Here is a 21,253-nt window from a genome sequence, read left to right as displayed (position 1 = left end):
TATTAAGATTACCGGTATGTTGTTAACTATATTGTAAATTTGATTTAAAAAAAATACAATATAATTAAAAAATACAAAATGACAAAATAATTTTAATTTATTTAATTATCCTGATGGAAGAACGTTTACAAGCCTATTATTAGATGAGTTTTCTCTTCAACACATCCTTCTGCAGGAGCAATGAGGACACAGGAAGGAAGTGGGGCTGGGCTGTATTGAGTGTTCATGGAGCCCACAGTCATTGACATCTATTGTTCCAGCAAAAGTTCCAATTCACTGGCATTTATGATCTAAAAAGCTTTTAGTGGAGGGTGCATGTTGAAGAAATGCATTTTCTGTCATGAATGTTATGAACTAGTCTAGTAAAGTTAGGTTAGGGTATTTTAGGCAAGAAAATTGCCAACGGACAGATTGTACAACGCGTTTCCACTGGACTACCAAAAACAAAGCTTCTGTAGACTTTTTTTTTGATTGAGGATATCCTTTGGAGACAGAATTGTTTTCCTTTACACATTCCGGATTGTTGTGGGCTAATGAGTGAAAGTGAGCAGTTCCCACAGAGGTTCTCCAGACTGGATTTTGCAGAAAAGTACTTTAAAAGAACTCCTGGATTATACACCAAGGAATTATGTGACTTTTCCAACTGGATTTCTGTGTATTAAACAAAAACATCTAAAAATCAACATTAACAATGCTGGGAAGCAAAGCCATTCATGTAGCCATTTGGGTAGCATGTGGAATATTGGTAAGTCTCACTAAACTACTCTTGATTTCTTACAAAAAAATACTTTTCTGTATGTGTGACATCTGTATGCTATATGTATCAGCCCAGTAAAAAAAAAAATCCAACTTTTGTTTTCAGAGTACCATGGCAGACACATGGGAATGTAGCATCAAAGTTGTGAAAACCATTTCTACCACAGACTCCATACACATCATGCTGGATAACGAAGATGTGAAATGTAAATACACAGTTTCTGTCAGGGAGAGGCACAATGACTCGAAAGATTGTCATCAAGACCAGGAACATTTCTCACATATTGAATGCAAAACTGAGAATTTAGATCCTGGAACATGGCATCACCTGGAAATAAAGGCAAAGTTGGGTGAAAACCAACAGACTCAACACAATGTCTCTCTGCCAACTAGTAAGAATCCTTCTTTGCATAATTTTCAGTCTGATAGTCAAGAATCACTATTATTGATTTTCACTGAACAAACCTCTAAACAGTAATTATTAAACTTGCATGTGTAACTTCAGACATGAATGACTTCTCAAATCATGTTCTTTATTGAGAAGATAGGTGATATTTTTTTCCCTAAGTGACAATGCTTAGTGATTAACTAAAGAGATGTGATAAAACAAAATCAAAGCACTGGTGACTTTAAAGGAAAGAAAATTAAATCTATTAAATCTGAAAACTGAATAATCCATTTAAACATCATAATCCATACTCAAAAACAGCCACGGACCATACTTTCTTCTACTTTTCTTGATTGTAACTATATAAATTAAATACAGCTGTAATTACATACAGGTAGTTTTAAATATAAGTACAATGTAAAAATATATGTTCACAATAAGTGCTACTATCAAATGAATATTAGTACATAGTAGTTAAAGACACTTATAAAATGGGACCCAATAATTTTTTGATCTTTCAAAATTTTTCAAAGTTTTTATTACTGTTATAACTCATATTGTTTCTATATTGTTTGTTTGATCCTTCAATATAAATTAAAAAAGGAAGATTAATTCAACAAAAATATGTATGCATAAAGTTTATTCGTTTGTTTAGCCATTTTGCTTCCACGTTTGTTGTAAAATGAGATGTATCACGTGTATTTTTATTACAGAGATGCATAGAAAACAAAACATTTGAAATCAGATCCACAATGTTTTAGTTGAGAAGTAAAATAAATAAATAGTAGTGTAGAATAAGCATTGCTTTATGTTATTATAATGATTTATAAATAAATAAAAATACAACTATATAATATAATATTGTATGAAATCTGTCACACTCCCTGGTGTCCCAACTATTGGGTACACGTGCACACCATAGAATTCTGCAGTGATGACATATTTTTGTAGGCCAACCCGAAAGTTAGCATCCCCCATCACTCCCTCAAAAAAAAAAAAGCCAATAGGATTTTTCCATTGGCTTTTGGATTACTGCAGAAAATAAGGTCTGTGGCAAACGTGGCAAATGTTTATTAGATTCTTATACGTTTTGCTTAAGATGATAATCTTTTATTAACTTAAAAGCCTAAATACAATTGGCAGAAGTAAAATGTTAAAGGTAGGTTATAAATAATAATATAATTAAACGTATAAATACATTTATAAATAATAAAATAAATAAGTGTAAGGCTATAAAAATGAAAGGGGTCATAAACTTAGACATTCCCTTGATCTTTTGACATGTATGAGGTGTGATAGATTCATTTCCCCTTTTGTTATATTCTGAGATGATTCAGACACTTAGTTGATTGACTTTTACCAAAGTGTTCTAAACATTTAGGTTTCAAAAGCATAAAAATGTTATTCCTGCAAGGACTGTGATGTCATCTTATCAGATTCAAATAAATATGATGCAGTGCCACTGCCAAATACATTTGATCAGACAGTAATGTCGTAACACACAAGTGTGAGTAACAGTGTTTTTACACTTGATGGGGTTAATGCGTTGGATTATCGGATACGGAAGAAAGCACACAGAGAAGACTTCTTTTGTTATTGTTTTGATCTATGCCATTCGTTGTAATCCTGAACAAAAGTTTCAGCGAGCAATATCTTCTGTTTTGTCACCAATAAGACGTTACAACAGGTTTAATTTTATTGAAAACACAACACTGCAAATTACAATGTATACATTTTACACTTGATCAAATAGGATGAATAGGATAGTTTGGCTTGTAAGTCTGCAGCGATCTCTGTTGACTTTGAACTATCTAATTTGCATTTACTCACCTGCATTTCTCCTTTTACCATCTGTGTCAATATAAATACCTGCATTTGGATTCGATAACATCTCTGATTCGGAGTCTGGTATTGAAGGCCAGACCAAAACCATGAACCTTGCAGGACCTGACCCATGTACTCAACACACAAGAGGTGCTTGTCGATATGCTTCCTCGTTTCCTCGCTCCTCCGTCCTCCATCCTCCATCCTATGACCTGGAAGCCGATCGAGCTCAGCCATCTTGAAAGACATCTCAATTCTCTAATTGCACCATGAGGAGGCGTGGATCGAGGAGTGAGGAGGCTTCCTGAGGAGTTATGAGCGAGGATACACGGATGTATCCTTTGCGGAAGAGTTTTATCTACCAAATGTGACTCACGTATCAATTCTCCTCCCCCTTCACGTCGGTCACAATAATTTTAATTTATACTTTACCTTTGCAGTTTATATAAACCACACATCTTACATATTTCTACAGGGTATCTTGCTTTATTATTATTTATTATGAATTTCATAACCAAACTTTGACAACATAAGGGCAGATCCTTTGAGCGCAGCTGATGACGCAAGGAAGTGATGCTCGACTGATCAAGTATTCCAATGTATAAATAAGCTTTACTTCGATTCCTCCATCCTCCTTTTCTTTCCTTGCAGCCTTCCCTCGCATCCTACAGGGGGTGGAGCTGAGACACGAGGAAAGGAAACGAGGATGCACAAATAAGAAATAAGAAGCACCCAAGGATCCACTTCTACAACAGGCACCTCCGTCACACACCTGAGTACTTCTTCACCACCTGTTTACACCGCCAGTCCCATGGTCGATCCACCGCCCTACTCTGGCTCGGCAGAGGACTGCAGCAGGTTTTTAGTCTAGTGTTCGCTCACCTTAGAGATAAAGTCTCATTGTTTCCCCACTGAACGGGCTAAGATTTCGTTCATCCACTACTCACGGGAAGAGTGCTGCAGTGGGCAGGAACAGTCTGCCAGCAAGCTAGATCTGTCATGAAATCCCTCGATAGCTTTGTGGGCTTTGTGTAAGTGAAAAACTTTACCAATTACATCAGGGAAAAGTTCAATAACTGACTATGCTCTGAAGTTTCAACCCTAGCAGCATCCTTTGGATGGAACAAACTCTTCTCACCACTTACTGCCTAGGGCTTGAACCGGCATTGTGGCTGCATCTCTCTGCATACGATGACTAAATGAAACTAGAGGGCTTTATCCATCTGAGTGGTGATTGTATGAAAAACTGCCTGAAAGACTCTCCCTGCAAGATTCTCCCTCCCTATCACATAGCCAGCCAGTTAATCCCGGCACTCAAGACAGCTGACATTGTCTCTATTGTAGATCAGTGGTCCCAATCGACCACTACACTCCTAGTTATGTCTTAATGTCAGTACATCTCCGCTTCCCACTTACCACTATTAATACGCTTACTGCCTTTGATATCTTAATTCTCAGCCCTCCTCAACTCTGGGTCAGCAAGCAACTTAATTTCCGGGGAACTCCGCCATCTCAACCTCAAAAAGAGGCCCATTGAAACCTCCAACAAGGTTCAATCCAAAATTGGAAAATTGTTGTCCGTGGCACTGTCTCTTATTGTGTGGGACCCATCCAAATGCAAGTGGGCTGTCTTCACATGGAGAACATCATCCTCCTGGTTCTGAAGAAGTCAATGTCGATGCCGATGTTAAACATCTAATTCCCCTGTAAGAACTCCTGACTGTCTCCATTAACTCCACCTCCATTGAATTCCATCGATTACCGGTCCCACAATCTTCCCAAAGCTGGACTTCCGAAGCTTATGCAAACTCATTGAGATACGCAGTGTTGGGGAGTAACTAGTTACATGTAACGGAATTACATACTTAAATTACACAATAAATTTAACTGTAATCTGTTACAGTTTCTGAGAAAAAATTTGTAATTAAATTAGTTACTTATGAAAATTAACGATTACAAAGGTGGTTACATCTGAATATTTTCTGTAAAAAGCTTAGATATGTTGAATAATATTATTTTGTTGCTTTGCCTGTTTTTTAATGTGCATGATGCCTAAAAAAATGCCTTTAAAATTAAATTATTACAATCATAATTCAAGTGATGAATGATTTTGAAAGTCTGACAGTAATTAGTGTTGAGTACTATAAGGTTAACCCTGCCTGATAGTTGAAAACATTTGTTAGAAATTAGAAAAGTGATCAAAAAATAATCAAATGTAATCAGTTCCATTACTTTAATTAAGTGATTGGAATAGTTACACTACTTATTACATTTTAATGTAACGGTACGGTTAATGGTATGGTAACTGTAAGGGTAATCTGTAACCATTACATTTCCAAAGTAACCTTCCCAACACTGGAGATACGGAAGAGGGACGAGTGGAAGATTGCCTTTGTGACAACTACAGAGACTTAGGGTAAGTCTCTGTACTGGACCCAAGAAGCCACCCACACCTTTCGGCACCTGAAACGAGCCTTCAACTACTACTACTACTCTCTTAGTTTATCCTGATAAATATTTTGTGGTTCATGTGGATGTTTCTACAACCTGCATGGGGGCCGTCTAGTCTCAGCAGCAGGGTAAACCTTCCCAACTCCATCCATGCACCTTCTTCTCCAAAAAAATCTTTATAGCGGAGCCAAATTATGCCATTGGCCTCCACCGATCACTGAAATGGAGAGTATCTCTGAGAAGCCATTTACCCCAGAAAGGCAAGATGGGCCCTCTTCTTCTCACAGTTTGAGGTCTCCATCTCCTATCGTCCAGGGATGACAAATGTGAAAGCCGTCTCTACTCTCCAGAAGAAATTCCAGAGAATCCTGAAACCATCCTGCCACTTAATGTTGCCATTAGTCCCATTCATTGGTCCCTGGATGCTAGACTTGCTGCAGCCTCCACCACCAAGCCTGCTCCGCCAAGGTCCCCCTGCCAACCATACTTAGGTTCCTAAATCCCAACGTATTCCTCTCTATACATTTTCCAACCTTTCCCGGATACATACAGTACACTCACATTAAGCTGAATGTAAAATATAGCAAATCTCAACTGATTGTTACATCATCGAAAAATATAAACTGAATTATCGCCCAGTGATATATTAAAAGTTGCATATACTGTATAGTACTATATATCCTACTTTACCTGAGTATATACAGTATACTCACATTAAACAATATACACTATATAGCAAATCTTGGCTGGAGATATATGTTGCATATATATTTGTATACAACTTTATCCACATACATACAGTATACTCACATAGAGTGATATATAGTTTGTAAAATATAGTATCTCAACTGCTTGCTTGATTGATTGTATTGTCACAAAATGTAAACTCCTGTGCATTATTGCCCACCTCTAATCTGCTAAATGCGACTATAATGCATTAATATATTAAGATGTTATAAACAGTAACATCTTGATTTTCAAGCTGCCTTTTGTGAATTGTGAAACACCCTCAAAAAATAGATTGTTTACAAGGACAGATTATAAACACAAATTAGACTAGTGAGTAGATAAGTTTACCTGTCCCCGACAACCTCTGTAGTCCCATTTAACAACTTATTAACAACCTCCTTTTTCAAGACAAGTAAAAGCCATTTAAAAAAAATTACTGAAATATTTTGTTGTAGAATAAAATGTGTTAGCCACAGACCTTATTTCAGACATTTAACTAAAAACCAATTGACTTCAGGAAGATGGAACAAGAAGTGCTAAATATTAACTCGTTTATGGGTTTTGGCATTGCAAAATACTTCATCCCTGCAGCACTCTAAACCTCTGAAGTAAAGTAACCCTGCTCTAGAGCAAGTAATGTTTGGAGAATGAATTGCTATTGCGACTTTTGTATCCAGGTATGTTGCATAATCTGCTTTCTGAAATATCTCCCAGGTTAAAACACCACACCCTTAAATCGCGTTTCCATTACCCTTCAAATTGCGCAAATTGAAATTCCGAATTGAAAATACGCCCAATGGAAACATATCAATTTCACAAAAACTCCCATTTATCGCAAAAAAGTTTTTCGCATGAGGTGGTTTTTCAGGCAATTCGAAAAAGTAATATTTTGCAAAACTGCAATGGAAACAGCGCATTTACAGGTCACCTGACGTAGATGATGCGGTATGTTTGAACAGAATACGAGACAGAGTTCTTTATTAAATTCATATAAGACAAAAGAATTACAGGAATAATGGATTCCAAACCTCAAATAAATGCCACAATCAAGACCTCGAAGCAGATATGAGGGAGAAACACCCAGAAACACCTCATATGTGCCGCTCACAAGTATAATAGGGGTCGTTCCTTACCATCAATGCTTGGAAAACACACATACATCTCCTTCGATTAATAATAATGGCTAGTGCAGTGGCTGAGATATAGCACATAAACCTACAAACGTCCGTTGGCATGGTTTTTGGCATGATTTTACTTATCGCAAGAGGAAAAAATTAAGTTTTAGTCGCATTACATCAGTTAATGGAAACGCCGTCATTTCGCAATAGTTTTTTGTCGACATTTAGAAAAAAAATCGCAAAAGTTTTGCGCAAATCTGTAATGGAAACGCGCCTACTGTTGCAGTTAAAAAAAAAAAAGGATTTTGTTACACAGTTAGACTGTGCATCAACGGTAGTTATTAATACACATTTGCGCTTTAAATCTGCTTTATGGGAATAATGCTGTTCATTGCGTCATAAGGTGGAATAGATGCCATTAAGTAGCTGAAATTTGGAACTATTTTCAGTGGTGAAGCAAATTTAGGCAATATTCTGGCAATATTCTGTTTAAAATGTAAGGTATTCAATGTTAACTTATTTATTGAACTAGTTTATTGTCTAAAAAGTAATATCTCACTCATCACAATCATATTCTGATTATCAGTTCTGTTATGATTATCTGTGGTCGATTGTATCTGTATTACCGAATCACAGCTGATAGTCAGAACAACAATGCTCTTGATTGTGTGATATTGCTTGATTATCCAATTTTATCAAAGTAAACAACAATGATCATTAATATATTGGATATTTCACTGATGCTATGTAAAAGAACTTTAAACTGTGTGTACACAAATTATGTAAATCTAGAGCTATATGTGCAGGGTAAATCCAAATTTCTAAGTGTCAAAAGCTTCTCTAAATATGAGGAAAGGTTGGATTGCGCTGATAATGTGCCGTTGTATACGTGTCTGGGCTAAATTCCAAAACAGGAGTTTGACTGTAGGTCAATTCTTTCAGACTTTTCTCCCCCTCCCATCCGGCTTATTGTTCTTTTGTTCTAATATATACAAAGACTCATTAGCTCTCAGAGGTCAGTCTGATTACAGTGACACTTATGTAATGTACAGTGGCCCTCAAATGTATTTGGACTCTTAGGCTATACTTATTATTGCAATTGAGAACAAAATATCAAAGTTAGTGAGTAAAAATGATGTACAAAATAAAGTGTTACTGTCACACTAAGTAATTGGCAAAGGACCAGATTTACTAACAGACTGCTCCAGCACAAGCCCTCTTTGGTGTTAAAATGTTACTGTCAGGATTTACTAAAGACACACAGTGAGAAATTAGCGCTGAAAAGGTGTGGACAGGGTTATTTTTGGGGCTGACCTTATTGCATAAGCATTTGTAGGAGTTTCCATTTCAGAAGTAAAATTTATGGGAGAAGAGTATTTAAATGAATCACGCATGGTGAATTACTAAGGTTTCCACTAGTCAATTTGCTGGTATTTGTGCCATTATTTACTGCCCAAAAAAAGTCTTAACCAGAAGCTAATTTGTGATGCTCTTGGTAGATTGCATTGGTCATTATGGAAATGAACCGGATGTGTTTGTGTTCTTTTAATTTGCGCATCGTCAGTAGATCACCCACAGAACTTTCCATTCCCTTCTGCACTTTTTGCCCTGTTAAGCAAATCTGGCTGGCTTAGAAACTTGAAGTTAGTTCTGGGGAAAACAGATTTTAGGTTGTCCAAATATGTAGCTGTAAATCTGCATATAAATATCTCCAGGAATACTAGACAGAAGCTCCTTTTGTACAGATTTCCATGATTAAAAAAAAATAAAAAAATTGGGGTGTTATTTTCATTTTCTATTTAAGCTATTTAATAGCTATTCTATTTAGGTATTTAGTCTTGAACAGAGACTTTTAAAATGGGTAAATGGGTATGGGTATGTGATTATGTAAAAATCTATGATACACCCACGGTTCTCAAGGAGAAAGAGAGTGAAAAAAGTCATTAGAAGAGGTTGCCTGAATGTGACCTTCAACCTTAATGGTTTCTTATCCTGTTCTCTCACAATACCCTTTCAACAAAACCTCATCAGGAAGAGCTTTCTTTAAAAAAGCAAAGAGCAGCGCTATCGTGTTTTCACATATAGGTTGTTAGACATTCCGCTGCTTTCACTGAGAATAATTCACAGCAGGACCCACTGAGTCCACACCTTTCCTTTCTGTGTAACAGAGTTCTCACAGAGAGCACTACCATATTAGAAGGACTGTTATGATAATGTCTGTCTGAGGCTACAAAGCTGACCAAAGAGACCACAAACTAATCTTGTGTTTATTTGGTAGGAGGACCCTATTTAGATATGTGAATGCAAGATTTAAATTATACATTTACATTACATTTAATCATTTAGCGGACGCTTTTATCCAATGCGACTTACAAATGAGGAGAGCAATGGAAGCAATCAAACCAACAATAGAGCAGCAAATATGCAAGTGCCATGACCAGTCCCAGTTAGTCCAGCACAGTAGACATAGCAATGTTTTTATATATATATATATATATATATATATATATAGAGAGAGAGAGAGAGAGAGAGAGAGAGAGAGAGAGAGAGAGAGAGAGAGAGAATAAATAAAATAAATATTAAAAATAAATAAATATTTTGGACCCTCAATCTCTCTCTCTCTCTCTCTCTCTCTCTCTCTCTCTCTCTCTCTCTTTTATATATACATACACACACACACATTGCATGAACAGCCCCTGTCTACCACAGACAGATTGAGAAATTTGAATGCAATTAATTATAATTATACATCTACACGGTTGACAGTATTTTATATGTCTTTTGGTTAGGACCTTCGGCAGTGGAAAATCTCGAGGTTTCTGGGGATGTGAACAGCCTGAATGTTTCATGGCAGCCTGGTCCAGGCAAAACAGAGGGATATCGAATCATGCTCATAGACAGCAATGACATTGGTTCAATCTGGAATGCAACAGTTGCAAGCACGACCACATCTTATACAATAAAAGGGCTTATTTCTGGACGACTCTACAACGTCACTATCATTACAGAGGTTGGAGGGCTACAGAATTCAGCATCTAGAGAAGCACAAACAGGTATTTTGTATTGGATCATCAAATAATAAATGAAATAACATATGAACAAATTTGTTTGAAAATGCAGATGCTATGCTCATATATCTGTGCCTGTATGAATTCCTCTACTGTATTTTAAGCAGATATGTTAACACCCTTTCCTGTTTTGAGCACTGAAAGGTCACCTTTGTCCACTTGTTAACACAAAGTGCCACATTATGTCATGCTGTCTCAATCATAAGACATGTTGCATTAATTATAAATTCCTAAATTTAATGAATCTGTGTGCCGTGTTATTTGACCGACTAAGGCTATATTCCCACTGTCAGTCCAATTCTGAATATTTGTGTATTCGATTGAAATCTGATCTAAAATTATTGACTGTCCACATTGTGTATTGCAACTCTTCAGATCCGATTTGCGTGTCCACGCTGCTCTTTTGTTTTCCGAAATATCTGCATTGTTTTCTATGGCAATGACGCATGCGTTGGTAGGTATATGCCAAAACAACAACAACAACAACCGCAAAATGGAGGGACTTGTACAGATCTGTTGTCTTATTTAAAACATGACAATGTGTAGCCACCATGCTTGGCAGAACTGTAGGCGGCTGGTATCCATGGCTTTTTTCCATGCTCTCGTCTCCTCCGGTTTCAAAACATATATCTATATAACATATTCTAAACATATATCTCCAATATATTGTCATTTTCTGCTCGTCCGGCACTCTGCAACAACACAACCTTTGTTTCTGCAGCGACTTTCAGGATGTTTCCTATAACAACTCATCTGATAAACCATGACAAATCCAATCAGAGCAGTAAGACTGAAACAGATTTCCAGAAATGCCATTTGAATAGGATTTCAAACCACATATGAATGTAGCTCTAAACAGATTTGTAAAAATCACATTTCTGTCAGGACCACTATCATCAAATACGATTGGCAATTGCATACAGTTTGGATTGGCGGTATGGTTCTGTTCTGGGCAAGAACAGAGAGCAGAGAGAGCAGCAGTAACCCTCCTTAGGGTAAACAGAACAGAACCAACATGAATGTATTGCAGATATCATTAATTCAAGATTTTAAAGTACAACATAATTCAAGAATTTATTCTGATTCAAGGGGAATCAGAATGCCAAATCCTGATTGACGAGAGGAGGATGGAGGAAGGTAATTAGCTCCTGAGAAACATGATAGATGCTGATAATACTGAAGGAGCTTATATATGTGATAGGCGTCGTATTCCTATAGGTAGACGTGGATCAACTGAGTGTCAGCTGATGCGAGCTTGACTAACGTGACCTGCCAGAGCTGACGCTATGCTTAATTTCATGTTTTGCCATGTTCAATCTCGGATTTCAATCTGATATGCACAAAAATCAGATTAGGACTCAGTCTGAACAAGGCTGTTCCAATATTCCAAACCTGTTCCAAACCATACATAATTAAGATCCTGACAGCAAATCTTAAAACATACTTTATAAAAAAACTAAGCTTTTGTTTTGTTTTTTATTGAGTATTACACTAGCACATCTTAGTTGGGGTACTGTTTGTTCCTAGGTCTCTTTCTAAAAAATGACTTTTGTTTGTGCGTCTAATGCCGTCAGGTTGTTGTACTACATATTTTTGAATAATACTTATACAAATTATTCATTTGAAGAATATACAAAAGACAGTAAAAAACATGAAATACAGTGTTACAAAAGAAATCTGTTCTTCAAGCACTCTCAAATGAGAATAAAAAAAATCACAACTCCAAACAAACAAAGGGGAAGTGTGTTTCCTCCCCTCTCTTTCTGCCCGACTCTCCAGCCTTCCATTTTAAACAAACAATTTAAACTTATTCCCCCTTTCTTTCTTTTTCTTTCTTTCTTTCTTTCTTTCTTTCTTTCTTTCTTTCTTTCTTTCTTTCTTTCTTTCTTTCTTTCTTTCTTTCTTTCTCTCACACTGGAGAGTAAAAAACTAAGGGTGTGTTTACACAACAACAATGTACTAAAAACGGAAAGTTTTTTCCTTTGCGTTTTTCACGTCAAGTCAAGTCAAGTCAAGTTTATTTATATAGCGCTTTTCACAACATAGGTTGTATCAAAGCAGCTTCACAGTAATAAATTAAAACAATACATCAATGTTTGTTTCTAGTGGAACGTCCACGTTTGGTAATGCTGATCAATGGTATCGTTGATTGATTAATTCAATTAAATATCCCCAAATATCCCCAACTGAGCAAGCCAAAGGCAACAGTGGCAAGGAACCGAAAAACTCCATCAGGTGACCTAATGGAGAAAAAAAAACCTTGGGAGAACCCGGGCTCAGTCGGGGGCCAGTTCTCCTCTGGCGTTTATGAACTAGAGACCGGATTTAACTGTAAGATTAAAAGTATTATATAAATGCCTGGCTGAAGAGATGCGTCTTTAATCTAGTTTTAAACTGGGAGAGCGAGTCTGAGCAACGAACAGTATCCGGAAGACTATTCCAGAGTTTTGGAGCTAAATGTGAAAATGCTCTCCCTCCTTTGGTGGATCTGGATATCCTAGGTATGACCAAAAGCCTCAAATTTAGTGATCTTAAAGAGCGCGATGGATTATAGGGAGATAGAAGATCGGTTAAATAGACTGGAGCTAAGCCGTTTAGGGCTTTATAAGTCAGTAGCAATACCTTGTAATTAATACGTGACTTTATAGGTAACCAATGTAGTGATGATAAAATTGGTGTTATATGATCATATTTTCTTGATCTAGTAAGAACTCTAGCGGCGGCATTTTGGACTAACTGTAGCTTGTTTATTGAGGATGCAGGACAACCAGCTAATAAAGCATTACAGTAATCTAGTCTCGAGGTCATGAATGCATGAACTAACTTTTCTGCATCAGAAACAGATAGCATATTACGTAGCTTAGCAATGTTTCTAAGGTGGAAAAAGGCTGTTTTTGTAACATATGAAATATGATTTTCAAAAGACAGGTTGCAGTCTAGTATAACACCCAGGTCTTTTACTGTAGAGGATAAAGTAACAGGACATCCTACTATGTTAAAGTTGTATTGTGAGAGGTTTTGTGGGTGGTTTTTTGAACCGATAAGTATTACCTCTGTCTTGTCTGGATTTAATAAAAGAAAATTGCGCGTCATCCAATCTTTTATATCTTTAACACACTCTGTCAATTTGGATAATTTAGCGTTTTCATCCGGCCGTGATGAAATATATATTTGAGTGTCATCAGCATAACAATGGAAACTAATTCCATGTTTCCTTATAATATTTCCAAGTGGCAGCATATATATTGAGAATAATAGAGGGCCTAAGACAGATCCCTGCGGCACTCCATAGTTTACTGGAGTTATGATCGATTTTTCTCCATTTAAATAAACAAAATGGTAGCGGTCAGATAAATATGATCTAAACCAGCTTAATGCTTGTCCTTGAACACCAGTATAATTTTGTAGTCGATCTAAGAGTATTGTATGATCTATAGTATCGAACGCAGCACTAAGATCAAGTAAAACTAGTATTGAGATACAGCCTTGGTCAGAAGCTAAAAGTAAATCATTTGTGATTTTAACGAGCGCAGTTTCAGTGCTATGATGCGGCCTGAACCCAGACTGAAACTTTTCATAGATGTCATTTTCTTGCAAGAAAGAGCCCAGTTGAGAGGACACAACTTTTTCTAGTATTTTAGACATAAAAGGTAGATTTGAAATGGGTCTATAATTTGCTAGATTATGTGGATCTAATTGTGGTTTCTTAATGAGAGGTTTTATAACTGCCAGTTTAAATGTTCTTGGAACATAACCTAATGATAAAGATGAGTTAATAATATTGAGGAGAGGCTCTTCCACTACAGGTAACACTTCTTTCAATAGTTTAGTTGGTATAGGATCTAATAAACATGTTGTTGTTTTAGATGAAATGATAAGTTTATTTAACTCTTTTTGTTCTATAGTTGTAAAGCACTGTAATTGTTCTTGCGGGGTGATAATTGAGGCCGAATTATAAGGCGCGATTGAGGATTGAACGTTTACAATTGTGGTTCTGATGTTTTCTATTTTCTCAGTGAAGAACTTCATGAAATCATTACTACTAAACTGTAACAGAATATTTTGTTCAGGAGACATCTGTTTATTTGTTAGTCTAGCGACGGTGTTAAATAAGAACCTAGGATTGTTATGGTTGTTTTCTATTAGATTGCGGAGATGCTCAACCCTGGCCTCTTTTAGGCCAGGGTTGTACAGACGATACGTACAGACGACAAAATGATGTCAAAATGATCGCCGTTCACACAGATCCACAAAAATGACTAAAAACGCTGCATTAGTCAGCCAGGCCAATAGTTGCCCATGTCACTTTGTAAAGAAACACTACGCGCCTATTCTGAACACCTAATAAGCATGCGCATGACGTCACCATTTGCATTTTTGTAGTTTACACAGAGACGATAATGGTATCGTTTTCAAAAAGTTGCATTTTTTGAAACCCATTTTCACAAGTTTGCATTTTCAGGCCCCCAAAACACTATTGTCATGTAAATGAATGCATAAAGGGCATAAATGTATAAAACAGAGTTGAAAACAGTGTTGCCCCTAAGGATTTTTTAAAGGCCTCTTGTTAATATAATTAGTGCAATTATTTAATTATACAGATTGTATTTTATTATGTTTATTATTATTATTATATAATTATACTAACTATGTATTATATAGTTTGTTGATGACAACGCAGTGCTGAAGTGCCAACTAGTCTCTCCCTATGGAGGAACCCACTACCACTCTACAGATAAGGCGTTGTCGGGAAAATTCGTCTCGCGTTCCTACCCCAAAGCAACAAATAAAATTAAATTCTTTATCAAAATTTATAAGGAAAGACAAGTATTTTGTTTAGGCTTGGCTTGTAGGGAATTCCAAACCTGCGTATATTCAAACGCACATAACTATAGAACCCATTCTAAATGCTCATGTGAACGCCATCAGCGTTTCTCACAGGTTCGTGTTTAAAGTCTGTGTAGAGAGAATGGTGTCGTCTTAGCGGCCCCTAATTTAATAACAAATGATCATTGCGACGGAAGCAAATCAATCAAAACTAACTTTAGATGGAAATAACTTAACTCTGCTGTAAAGCCGAAACAATCTCTGTTACCTTAAATTATACGCTTATCTCTGTAAAGCTGCTTTGAGACAATCTACATTGTTAAAAGCGCTATATAAATGAAGATGACTTGACTTGACTAGTTTGTTGTTAGATTGTATCATTTGTATTGGACATTGTTTTTTCCCTATTAGAACCAGGGAAGGTGTCAGATCTGGTGATGGAGAATCTGTCGGATCGTGGCTTGCTAAAGATCACCTGGACACTTCCTCCCGGAGAATGGGAGCACATCCGTGTGGTGCTGTCAAATGGAAGTGAAATCCTGGTTAACCAAACTGTGGAAAGAATGGCAAAGGAAATACTCTTGTCAGGGTTACATCTGCAGCCTGGCAGAGTGTACAGAATGGCAGTCAGTGTAGAGAATGGCGGCCTGGCTAATACTGTCTATTACCAGGGGGAAATAGGTAACCATTTGTCAATACTCTCAATAACTATAAATTATCTCAAATACAAGCTGGAGAAGACACATTAAACCTGTTTTAAAATAGCTTACTATTAATTATAATTAATTTTAATATTAAAAGTCTTAAATCCTGTTCACACCAAGACGGTGCAATATTCACATATAATTTGTCTGTTCAGATCAATGCAAAAGAAATAGCTAATAAATGAAAATGCTAATTTACTCTCTGTCAGAAGGTGGCAATTATAGAAAAACAATATTTGTTTTCTGTCAAAATGATTGAAAGCACTTTGAAATATCCATCGTTTTAGTTAATGACGGAGCCTTTTTGATTAACGCAGCACATATTTATTACTGCAGTAATGTTTAACATGTCAGCAATATTGCTGCGGAAAGATTCATCAGAGCTTTTGGGGTTATTCATGGTCTATTGAAAGTAATTTGTTAATACTTTTACACTTAACTTTCCTTTACAGGTAACTGAGCATCATAACTAACGTGAACAAGTTCAATGACAGATTGCGCAAAGTGTCATGGGGTGTAGGAAAAAGGTGGATAGATTGGCTTTGCCATAATAAAAAAAACAGAATCAGTGTGTCACACTGAAATTTTATGATGAACATTGTCTTGGTTGAACAGGCTTTTAGGCTGTGTTTGAAACAGTACACTAGCATACTGTATACTGCGCAGACTTAATTTTTTTTAAAAGGTTTATTATTTTAAAACAACAATAAATATGTATGTTATGCTTTTGTCCTGTCACATGAACTCATCACATAAAATAAACACATTTTTGCATTTTTAGTCAAGTTTTGGGTATAAACTTTTGGCAGTCTGAAAAGTTTTTTAAAGAGATGTTAAAAGTATATTCTGGGTTCAGTAGTAGTACAGTCAACAGAATTTGTGGCATTATTTAAAAAAAAAAAAAAAAAAAAAACAGAAATCTGGGTTACTGCGAAGTACTATTTTTTTTTAATGGGGGCCAAGTATTAAAAATTCAAATGTAAACAAACATGATTTTAGTGTGAAAACATCACTCACTAACCTTTTCTGTGTAAATTGATATCCTATTTTACAATGGACCCTCTTCACATTTTCTGGTTTGTCAGAAGCGGAAGTCGTCATAGTTGGGTAAACTTTATAGTGGTGAACTATAGCAAATATAATTTCTCATTTGCTCCAATAGCAAAAGAAAAAATCCATGATGTTTCCACGACTTTCCAAAAGAGGGAAAAAATATAGAGAGATTGATTGCAGCTGTCAGAAGACAGGGATGTCAAGTTTTCCATCACTCCCTCAGCCGTTATATTAGAAACACCCTCGCAGCAGCGTTAGTTTGTAATTTACTGCCAAGGTAATATAACAAAAGTATAGAATTATAATTCTTTTTTATTATTATTATTATTATTAAAATATGAAAAACGTAACTATATTTCCGATGTTGATTACTGTGGAAACGCATCATCACAGTCCTTGAAAAAGGTCCATGATAATGTGACAAGGTAAACCCTAAAACAAACATCGATTTACATTTAAGTGGTTTTATAACATTACAATCTTAACTGCTTTATTGTAAATTCTTAAAAACTGCCCCATGCACCTCCTGCAACCTCAATTTTTGAAATTTTGAAAATAATACTGCCTGAAAGAAATTTAGTGTGGTTGTGTGCTATTCCTAACATAGCTTTATTTCCAATTGAATGTTGGGTTATGTAACATCTTTCTTTTGCTGTTGGTCTTTTTCTTTTCAGGTCTTCCACCAGTATCTGAACTGCACATCCGTCACTCAGATGAGACCTCCCTTAGCGCTCTGTGGACTCATGCCTCTGGCTCATCATCCCGTAATAGCTACGTCATTCAGCTTTTCCAAAGCAACACAGTTATTCAGACACGCACCTTGAGCCGTGACATGAGAGAGTGCACCTTTAATGTCCTCACGCCTGGTCGCCTGTACGACATTACTGTAACCACCATCACACAGAACATTCATAGTTCTGCTACACTAAAGGGAAGAACATGTAAGGTTCTCTTGCCATTTTCGAAGAAAGATTACTCGTTTAATACTAGAAGTGATAACCGTGTTTACTTTCTGAAGGTGTAGGTTATGTCTGATGGAACTGATTTTCTATTTTTTCTTCTTTGGACAAATTGTGACAAATGTTAAGACATTTTCCAGGTTTTCTTGCCTGTACAAAAAAAAAAAAATCTAAAAAGCTAGTTAATGCATTATGAACAAACATCAATTGAAAAACTTGAAAATTGAAAACAAAAATATTCAATTTCAACGCATTAACAAATGTTAACAAACAGAACAATGTTTTTATATTATTATAGGAAATGTTTTATTTAAAGAATCTAATTGTAATCAAATTGTGTGTTCTCAGTGCCTTTAAAGGTGAATCACCTGAAACTAAGTAACAAGGGAAATACAGACAGTCTGAATGCAAACTGGGAGAAACCACTTGGGGATCTGGATTTCTACCACTTGCTGCTGTTACGGGTCGAACAGACGGTGCACAACATTTCTGTTTCAGCAAACACAACCTCCACCCTGCTCCCATTCCTCAGACCCGGTACTTTACACAAGTTAATGGTTACCACTGTCAGCGGATCACAGACCTCCAAACTAGCCGAGGCTGAATGCCGTACAGGTACAATTCCTTGTGAAAGTATGTAAAAACCAGTTAAAAACCTGGTTGAAATAAACATTACTCAAAATAATGCAAGTGTTTAAAAGTGTACAAAAACAAGTTTCACACTTTCCATTGTTAAAATGCACTCCATAGGTTATAATGCATTCTCTTGTTGATCTAGACTGTTGATGCGTTTTTTAATGCCTATTCTACATTATATTGAGATTCAAATGCATTCATAACATTTTTTTTCATTTGTTGTTTATTATTAAAAAAAAAATTATTACCACATTATATATTGTAATCCTTTTTTATGTATTAACCCATATAACAAAAACATATATTTTAATATATTTTGTTTATATGAGTTATTTCAGAATATGCAAAATATGTATTATGTAAAATAAATTGCTAATGTAGATTTTAAAATGGTTTTATGTATACATATATTTTTGATACATTTTATTTACTTATATTTCCTCATTTATTTTTTTTACCATCTTTTTTCCACTAACTATTTTCCCACATTAAAATCACAACACCATCTCCGCCAAAACTATTCACAGTTAAATACAAAGGGGATTTGTGGAATTTCAGGAAGCTCTGCATAAAAGCAGCAGGTCATTTTAAACACATCCTGCTGGGCTCAAATGCTCTTTCTATTTTCAGCCAGTGTTTAATGAACTCTTGTGAAGTGACCCAAACAATGGAAGACAGTTGCACAATCTACTGCAGCTAGACACAATACATAATCACATAAAAAAATCTGTAAAAACATTTCAGTTTATTCAACATGTAATTGTCACATGCACACTCGCTTTTGGAATGTTCTGAGTTGGATTTGAAAGTTTCCTGTGCATATGGATTTTGAGTTTACCTGGAGATACCTGAATTTCTGTTTATGGAAGTTTCAAGTTTGAAGTATGGATTGAAGTTTACTCTTACCTGTTTAATCACCTCAAACTACTTGGGCCCTATCATACACCCGGCGCAATGTGGCACCAGGTGTGACGCAAGTGTTTGTTGGTAGTTTCAGCCTGACACAGTTATCCTTTTCGTGTCCTGCGCCACGTTGTTTAAATAGCAAATGCTTTGTGCGCCCATAGGCGTGATGGTCTGAAAACCAGGTGTGTTCAGGCGCATTGTTGGCGCGTTGCTAATTTGAGGTAACTGAAATAGGCTGCACCACTGACCAACTGAAACCTGGTCTAAAGTCAAAGGCGCAGTATTTATTTATTTATTTTTTTGTTATTTAAATGGCACATTAGTAATGTATTTGGCTACTCTTATTACACACACATGGGCCAAATATTAAAAATAAAAGGATTACAATGTAAAAGATTATTATTGTGTACATAAAGATATGGTGGAATCCGGCTTGTCCCGTAGATGGTCTAACTCGCACACGAGGAGATTAGTTTCCTCTCTGGAGAAGTGTTCAGTCTTTCCCCTTGCAAATTCCGCCATGTAAATAGCGAATCTGCCATGGCCTGAACACAACTGGCATTTACAAGGAATGGGAGATGAGACTCTGATTGGTTTATTGCACGTTACGCTTTTTTCCCCTCATTAAACTTCGGACACACCCTAAGTGCACTTGCGCCGTGCACTTAGATTGTTAAAATAGGGCCCCTTGCCTGTTTATTCAGTTTTTTGTTAAATGAACTCCCACACCTTGGGTCATCGCATTTCCCATGTGTTATGTTATGATATATGGCATATACAGACAAGGCGATACAAGCGCTGCTCTGTTTCTGTTCTTTTTATTAAGAACTGCACAACAGTTAACACAACATGGATGCACTCTGTGTATCGACTCACTCTGTCTACATTATTTACATTAATAGCTATGCATGTCACAAACAGGTATAAGCCGTTTTATATATTACTATAAATATCCGAAGCTTTCACTACCCCATGTTTGTGTGTCGCAATGTGTCATTTCCAAGTTTGATCAACAGCGCCAGCTATGACTATAAGTTTATTTCTCTAAAAGTGTAACACTCGGACTATAGGATGCTCAAACAAAACATTGATTTGCTTGTTTGAAAAATAAATAAAATAAGTTATGAGAAGCATTTTAAAGTACAGTGAGCATCATTATTCGGCTAACCTATTGATCTCGTATACAGTATTTATTATCTCTCTGTGGTTTACAGTGCCTGCTGCGGTTTCTGACATCACCGTCACTAACAGTGGTCCAGACTTTCTGAATGTGTCGTGGAAGGCAGCAGAAGGAGATGTGGACAATTACATGGTGGTGTTGAAGGACCAGGAGAAGATCGTGCACACACACACTGCATCTAAAGAAACCACAGAGTGTGTATTCAGAAGCCTGGTTTCCGGCCGACTGTACACCATCTTCATCACCACACACAGCGGCAGTTACAGGAACCAAACGTTTATACAGGAGAGAACACGTAAGAAACAATATTAGCTCTGTTTTATCATATCATAGTTATCAGTTCTTAAATAATTTGCATTTGACTGCAAAATTAAAATAAATCTAAATAAATTATATGTGAATTTTGACTTTTTTTGTTTCCCCTAAATCTGCATGACAGTAATGAAAATCATCAATGATAAATTAAAAAGTTGAAAATGTATCATTATTTTCCCCACATTGCAATATTAACTTTACGCTAATGAGAACTAAAAGGACATTAATTGTCTTTCCAAGTAGTTTATTTGATAAGTTTAGGCCCGGTTTCACAGACAGGGCTTAGATTAAGCCAGGATTAGGCCTTAGTTCAATTAGGACATTTAAGTTTTTTTTTTT

General features: G+C 36.2%; 1 protein-coding gene across 1 annotated transcript; it reads left to right on the top strand.

Moving 5' to 3' along the window:
* Nucleotides 1-207: 207 nt before the first annotated feature.
* Nucleotides 208-20,894, top strand: LOC307154187 (receptor-type tyrosine-protein phosphatase beta-like; the record flags this gene model as incomplete). Its single annotated transcript, XM_079898951.1, has 7 exons — nucleotides 208-745; nucleotides 863-1,148; nucleotides 10,056-10,319; nucleotides 15,573-15,842; nucleotides 17,593-17,859; nucleotides 18,226-18,492; nucleotides 20,634-20,894. Coding segments are annotated over exons 1-7 (1,669 nt in total), but the record flags the coding sequence as incomplete, so codon positions are not given.
* Nucleotides 20,895-21,253: the final 359 nt, after the last annotated feature.

The sequence above is a fragment of the Squalius cephalus genome (genome assembly GCF_949319135.1).
Source record: "Squalius cephalus genome assembly, contig: scaffold_57, whole genome shotgun sequence".
Classification (NCBI taxonomy): Eukaryota; Metazoa; Chordata; class Actinopteri; order Cypriniformes; family Leuciscidae; genus Squalius; species Squalius cephalus.
Note: the sequence above shows the minus strand (reverse complement) of the source record. Positions and strands in the feature narration are given on the sequence as shown.